This window comes from Ctenopharyngodon idella, chromosome 10 (genome assembly GCF_019924925.1).
Source record: "Ctenopharyngodon idella isolate HZGC_01 chromosome 10, HZGC01, whole genome shotgun sequence".
In the NCBI taxonomy this organism is placed as follows: domain Eukaryota; kingdom Metazoa; phylum Chordata; class Actinopteri; order Cypriniformes; family Xenocyprididae; genus Ctenopharyngodon; species Ctenopharyngodon idella.
In genome coordinates this window covers 13,345,138-13,353,100 of record NC_067229.1, presented here as the reverse complement: position 1 = coordinate 13,353,100, position 7,963 = coordinate 13,345,138, and the positions used below count along the sequence as shown (strand labels likewise).

At 32.6% G+C, this 7,963-nt stretch overlaps 1 protein-coding gene across 1 annotated transcript; it reads left to right on the top strand.

Annotated features, from left to right (window-relative positions):
* The first annotated feature begins 1,790 nt into the window (after positions 1–1,790).
* Positions 1,791–7,518, top strand: cts12 (cathepsin 12). The gene is made up of 8 exons (XM_051911353.1): positions 1,791–2,668; positions 4,098–4,255; positions 4,586–4,708; positions 4,876–5,040; positions 5,504–5,725; positions 5,833–6,001; positions 6,759–6,864; positions 7,046–7,518. The coding sequence occupies exons 1-8, from the start codon at positions 2,662–2,664 to the stop codon at positions 7,143–7,145; spliced, it is 1,050 nt and encodes a 349-aa protein (XP_051767313.1). The 5' UTR covers positions 1,791–2,661; the 3' UTR covers positions 7,146–7,518.
* Positions 7,519–7,963: the final 445 nt, after the last annotated feature.

Genomic DNA, 7,963 nt, shown 5'->3' with positions numbered 1-7,963 from the left:
CGTAAATGAGCACACCCCCTTTGAAAAGTAACATTTTAAACAATATCTCAATGAACAAAAACAATTTCCAAAATGTTGACAAGACTAAGTTTAATATAACATCTGTTTAACTTATAACATGAAAGTAAGGTTAATAATATAACTTAGATTACACATTTTTCAGTTTAACTCAAATTAGGGTGATGCAAAAATGAGTACACCCCACAACAAAAACTACTTCATATAGTACTTTGTATGGCCTCCATGATTTTTAATGACAGCAGCAAGTCTTCTAAGCATGGAATGAACAAGTTGGCGACATTTTGCAACATCTATCTTTTTCCATTCTTCAAGAATGACCTCTTTTAGAGACTGGATGCTGGATGGAGAGTGATGCTCAACTTGTCTCTTCAGAATTCCCCATAGGTGTTCGACTGGGTTCAGATCAGGAGACACTGAATCACTTTCACCCTGTTCTTCTTCAGAAATCCAACAGTGGCCTTAGATGTGTGTTTAGGATCATTGTCATGTTGGAAAAGTGCACGACGACCAAGGGCAGTAGTCTTCATCTTTGTCAGCATGGGCCCTGGCAAACTCTAGGCAGGCTTTTTTTGTGCCTGGGCTTTAGGAGAGGCTTCTTTCATGGACGGCACCCATGCATGCCATTCCTCTGCAGTGTGCCCTATTGTGTCACGGGAAATAGTCATCCCAGTTTGGCTTTCTACTTCTTTAGATAACTGCAGTGAACTTGCATGCTGATTTTCTTCAACCCTTCTCATCAGAAGACGCTCCTGTCGAGGTGTTAACTTCCGTGGACGTCCTGGACGTCTCTGTGAGATGGTTGCAGTTCCATCTTTTTTAAATTTTTGTACCACTTTTGCTACAGTATTCTGACTGATAAGTAAAGCTTTGCTGATCTTCTTGTAGCCTTCACCTTTCTGGTGTATAGACATTATTTTCTTTCTCAGGTCTTGTGACATTCCTCTTCCATGTGGTGCCATTGCTGACAGCATGAAATGGGAAGTGGTTTTAACTCCCTTTTATAGTCAACTGTCTGCTGGACACCTGTGTAATGAATAATTAATTCTTGTTAAATTAGACATTTGTAGTCTAAAATTTAGCTTTGCTCCAGAGACTTTCAGTGGGGTGTACTCATTTTTGCATCACCCTAATGTGTGTGTGTGTGTGAGAGAGAGACCCCTAATTTTAGATCTTTTTTAAAAGATACAGCTAGTAAGCAATTGTCAGAGGGGAGTTTTTTAGTTATCTTCTTATAAAATTCTAAAAAGAATATTTATTTACATACATAAAGCATTTTATTAAATATTTTGATAATTTTTTACAAAAGGGTCTGGGGGGGGGGGGTCTGTATCATTTAGATATATCATGCAAATTGCATATTTAATACACTAATGCGTTATTTTCATATTTTAAAGTTTAAATGAGTTAAGTCATAATACAAAACAAAAATAACTTCAGTAATTTGTGAAGAAGATATATATATAGTATATAAAAAGTCTATAACATAAAAATAAAAAAAGCAATAAAAATATAAGCTATAGATGAAATTTATATGTATTATTTTTTAATTCAGCAAAGTAATTATGAGGAAAATTGTACAACTATTTACTACAGTATGAAATATAATATAAAAATAGTCTATAGTATAGAAATATAAAAATCTAAAAAATATAAGCTATAGTAAAAAATAGTTTTTATATTTATTTTTATTTAATAGATTAAAGTAATTTGTAAGGAAAATCGTAAGGCTATTCACCATAATGTAGTAAAAAATTATAGTCTGTAGTAAAAATAAAGACTATAGTATAAAATATAAATAATAAATCATATTTTATTTAATACAGCAAAGTGTAAGGAAAATTGTAAGGCTATTCACTATAGTATAACAATATAGTCTATAGTAAAAATATATATAGTCTATGGTAAAAATAAAGGCTATAGCATATAATATAATATAAAAGTATAGGCTATAGTAAAAGAAGTCTAACCTTTTTATTTAATACGGCAAAGTAATTTTGTAAGGCAAATCGTAAGGCTGTTCACCTGTACCTGCCCTTCAAATCAGACTGTGTAAAATGAAAAGCCCCAAAATATGACCTGCAGAGGCAATCATGGGATGAACTGTAATAATGGGGGTAAATTATGACACCATTATGACAGCACCGAAAAATACACAGCCTGACTGGAGAAAAAGAAAGACAGAGACTCAGCAGTCACCCCCGTAATAAAGGCCTTGGTGTTGTTGCACTATACTTTGAGGATATAATGTCTGTAGTAGTACGTTCATTATATTCCAAACAAGAATCAGGTCAGACAAAACGTCAGGCATTCAAACATCGCTGACTCAGTCCTCATTTAAATATTCAATAACAAAATAAAAAATGTTATATGAACCATCACATTTGATTTCCTAAGACGACATTTGGGAAAGCTTGGGAAAGCTTGTGAAGCAATGTCAGTGTTTTGGCAAGTTAGGTTAGTTTTAAACATTTTAAGTCTTGTTAATTAGTGCCTTCCTTTTGCAGGATGACATGGTATAGCAAGTTCTAACAGTATGGACACACCTACCGTACGATGGTATATAATGCAGAAGACATGCTGTAGTTTCATCCGCACCTGAGACTCTCAGCCAGTCACTTTCTGCAGAGCCTGTGCATCAACATGTTCAGTAAGTCTGGAAGGAATCATATAAGGAACTTTGGATATGGTGTAAATATTATTTAGTAAATATTATGTTAAATGTTTTGTTGTAAATATTTATTTAAATTTAATTGTTAAACCAAAAATGTAGCCTATTGTGCTCATTGTTTTTGTTTATTTATTTGTTTGTTTGTAAAAGTGAATCAGTCTAAGAATAAGAACTCAAAAAGCAAACAACCAAACATTCGTTTTGGATCTGGTGTAAATATTATAAACAAGTACAGTGTAAATATTTATGTTACATATTTGATTATAAATATTTATTTAAATTGAATTGTTGAACCAAAAATGTAACCTAAATTGTGCTCAAGATTTTTATTTATTTTATGTATGTGTTTGTAAAAGTGAATTAGTCTAAGAATAAGAACTCAAAAAAAGTAAACAAACGAACATTCGTTTTGGATCAAGTGTAAATATTTCTGTTACATATTTAGTTATAAATATTTATTGAAATTGAATTGTTAAACAAAAACAATGAGCACAATTTAAGTTACATGTTTGGTTCAACAATTCAATTTAAATATTTACACTTGACTTGTTTATAATATTTACACCAGATCCAAAATGAATGTTTGGTTGTTTGCTTTTTTAAGTTCTTATTCTTAGACTGATTCACTTTTACAAACAAACAAATAAATAAACAAAAACAATGAGCACAATTTAGGTTACATTTTTGGTTCATTTATTTGTTTGTAAAAGTGAATTAGTCTAAGAATAAGAACTCAAAAAAGCAAACAACCAAACATTCGTTTTGGATCTGGTGTAAATATTATAAACAAGTCAAGTGTAAATATTTATGTTACATATTTAGTTTTTAAATATTTATTTAAATTGAATTGTTAAACAAAAACAATTAGCACAATTTAAGTTACATTTTTGGTTCAACAATTCAATTTAAATATTTACACTTGACTTGTTTATAATATTTACACTAGATCCAAAACGAACGTTTGGTTGTTTGCTTTTTTGAGTTATTCTTAGACTGATTCACTTTTACAAACAAACAAATAAATAAACAAAAACAATGAGCACAATTTAGGTTATATTTTTTGTTAATTTATTTGTTTGTAAAATTGAATCAGTCTAAGAATAAGAACTCAAAAAAGCAAACAACCAAACATTCGTTTTGGATCTGGTGTAAATATTATAAACAAGTGAAGTGTAAATATTTATGTTACATATTTAGTTTTTAAATAAATATTTAGTATAAATATTTACTTAAACTGAATTGTTGAACCAAAATGCAAACGAAATTGTGCTCAATATTTTTATTTATTTTATTCATTTGTTTGTTTGTATATTTATTGTAAACGTGAATCAGTCTAAGAAGTAAAAAAATAACCAGTTGTTTAAATAAGTGGTAAAGCAATTTTTAAATGTAATGCGTATTTGCATAGATACCTATCAAGCACACTGGGTGGCGCTGTTCGGTAGAGCGGCAGTGTTTGCACTCTTGATGTGGGCGCCTCTGCAGGTGGCAGCAGATTCAGAAGAGGAGGTCACCTCGGAGTGGACACTGTGGAAAAAGCTCCATAAAATATCCTATGATGAAGAGGTTAGTTATGATAATTTGGGTGTGGCTTAAAGAGACAGTTCACCCCAAAAAATGAAAATTCAGTCTTCATCCACTCATGTTGGAACACAACATGAGACATGAGAGTGAGTAAATAAAGACTAAACATTAATTTTCGGGTGAACTGTTCCTTTAAAAACTCATTTAATCGAAAGGTTTTGAACCACCATTGTGCCTTTGAGGCACTTAATCCTGTATAAACATGCAGTTTAAGTCACTTAGTTTATTGTTAAGATGATAACATGTTATACTGTATGTTATGCACTGCATTTTTGTGTGTATTCCTTATGAAGTTTCACTATATTACTGTAGAATGACGACATTCAGAGACAGACCATCTGGGAAACCAACATGAAGATGATTGAGAAAAACAATGACGATTTCCATTTCGGATTGTCAACGTTTAGCATGGCAATGAACAAATACGGTGACCTCGTGAGTAATACGATTGAAAAACTACACTTGCAATTATGTGAAACTGTTTTATTAGCTTTGTTAAAGGTGGTCTTATACTGACACCTAGTGGTGTGGATGTCATAATGTACAGTGCACAAAAATGTGGTCCAAGATTATATCTTATCTCATTTTTGTGTTATCTTTAGACCAAGATGGAGTATAACCGCTTGCTGGGTGCCAAAATCAATGGCCCGATAAATAGGAGAGGAAAAATTGCTTCCGCTCAGTCGCTCCGTTTCAATGCTAACAAACTGGGATTGACCCATGTTGACTATCGAGCACAGGGATATGTGACTGAAGTCAAAGACCAGGTGGGATTCTCTTCTGTTTTTTTAGTTGATCATCATTGATATGCTTATTTTTATCCCAAAGTCTTATCCCAGTTAACAAAAATATAAGAACGTTTTCTAACGTTCCCATTAAGTTAGGAAAACTTTATTTCTGAAAGTTCTTTTAATGTTAAAAATGTTTTTTCTTGGTTATGTGAACGTTCCATTTAATCATTCTTCAAACATTATCGGAACGTTACTTTTGAATGTTCTCTTAACATTCTGAAACAAGTAGTGACATTTAAAAAATGTTAACTTTGAACGAACGTTCTATCAACGATACTGGAAAAACGTTTGTTCTTAACGTTGAGAGAACCTTCCCAGAACATTAGCAAAAGTTCTGAGAACGTTCCCTGTTAGCTGGGATATATACACTGTTGAAAATGATTGTACTGGATGTTTGGTGCAAAAAAAAAAAAAAGACTGATTTGTCATTTCTTTTCAGGGATACTGTGGGTCTTGCTGGGCCTTTAGCACTACAGGTGCCATTGAAGGCCAAACGTTCAAGAGGACAGGACGGTTGGTGTCCCTCAGCGAGCAGCAACTGGTGGACTGCTCCAGATCTTATGGCACGTATGGCTGCAGCGGAGCCTGGATGGCAAACGCCTATGATTATGTGATCAATAAAGGCTTGGAGGGCTCTGACATTTATCCCTATACATCATTGGTGAGAGATCTTGATCATTTGAAGACTGTATGATTTTTTAGACTGTATGATTTTTTTTTCTGAGATGGCCAATCTGAATGTATCTTTTTTGGTTATGGTTTTACCAGGATACTCAACCCTGTTTCTATGACAGAAGTTCAGTTGTTGCCAGAATCAGAGATTACAGGTTCATCCCGGCCGGAGATGAGCAGGCACTGGCTGATGCCGTGGCAACCATTGGTCCAATCACTGTCGCTATAGATGCCGATCATCCAAGCTTCCTCTTCTACAGTTCAGGTAGGATTTCATTTCTATTGATTCTATTTCCATTCTGAAAAGAAAAGAAGAAAGTGATATACGCAAATATATACAAATATAGATAGATAGATAGATAGAAAGAAAGAAATATCACACACACACACATATATAAATATATATATATATATATATATATATAAATAAACCACTTATTTAATGTTTTAATAAAATATAATTTAATATACATATATAACATTGCATTACATTATTCCGCCATTAGATGGCAGCAAAGACTGTCTTTATGAGTGTGTCAGTCAGTAGCGAAGACTTTTACATTAAAAAGACTGAATTGTTTTGAAAACGGAACAAGACGCAACTGACAAATGCTTTGACTAGCGCTGTCAGTCACGGGAAAGCCCCCTAACTGTTAAAAGGACAAGATAATACATCGGACATTTAAACAGATTTTTTATTACGAACATAGGACTGACCTGAAGGAAAATGCTAAATCTGAATGCAGGTAATAAACTCGCTCACTCAATCTCTTTCTCACAACACTCTTCTAGTTCTACATAATACAGTATTCAGTGAACAATATTGAGAACAAACAGTTTACGTTGCTAAGAGTGGTTGCTAAGGGTGTTGTGTAGTGATACACAGAACCGTTGGGTGAAGCGGTCAATAAATAAATATCGTGAATAAAACACAGCTATTGACCAATCAGAATCAAGGACAGGAACTAACCATTTTATAAATATATAATAATCTTTATTATATTATATTATATTATTTATAGGAATCTACAAGGAATCAAACTGTAACCCTAACAACCTCAACCATGCTGTGCTTGTGGTTGGTTATGGCTCAGAGGAGGGCAAAGATTACTGGATAATCAAAAACAGGTAAGAGAACGCCCATCATTTAGTACATTAACACCTCATGTTCACTGCTAGCAACACAACACAACACAACAAACTACACAACTAAACACACCTATTTAAACGTTGTGCACTTGTAATGTAGATAAGTTCATTACGGTAATAAAATGTTACTTCATAAAATACTATGTTTGTCTTTTCTCAGTTGGGGTACAGCATGGGGAGAAGGAGGCTACATGCGAATGATACGCAATGGCAAAAACACTTGCGGGATCGCCAGCTATGCTCTTTATCCCATCGTGTGAGACAAACGAGACATTTTCCAATAAAGACTTATGAAGTCTGAATTTTGTGTCAGAAATCAGTTCATTTAGGGCACTACAACTGTTACACTACAGAGCTGTACTTTATTCATACTGTGTTTCCAGCCCATCTTAAGGTGTGTTTTATCAGATTTTTTCACACCTCTCCCACTGTGTAAACAGGTTTTTTTGTTGCATACCCAGGTGTGTTTTGAAACTATAAGACGTTAGTTCTCACAATAGGCTACTAATGAAGACAAGGACATATGCTTAAATGTTTTGTCTAGTTTAGTGTTTCGATTAGCTTGCTATGTCAACAACAGGTTTGGTGCTATTGTTGTGCAGTGTTGCGGAAACTGTATTTAATCAGTGCATTTCATACATGACAAATGTGATTTAAAAATTAAAGAAACATTTTTTAAAATTTGTGAGGATGTTAAATTAAGATAAATATTTATAATGAAGATAAAAACAGTTAAGTTGCTGTTTTAACCATTTTAAAAACATAAAATGTTACAAATATCACAACAAATAGAAACTGCTAAATTGCATCATAAAAATTAAAAAATGCTACAAAGATAATAACTGTATACTAATTTATAATGATCAATAATATTATTCTATATGTAATGATTTAACGAACATCTAATAGTTTATCTCAATCAATTTCTACATTGTAAAATGCATATTTCTTATTTTGATTTTTTTTTTTTGACAAATAAATACATTTAAAAATGTTTCAAAAAATCATTCAACCAATAAATAAAATAAATACATGTTAAAAAATTAGACATTGTTAAGGCTGAGACATAAAAAGTTAA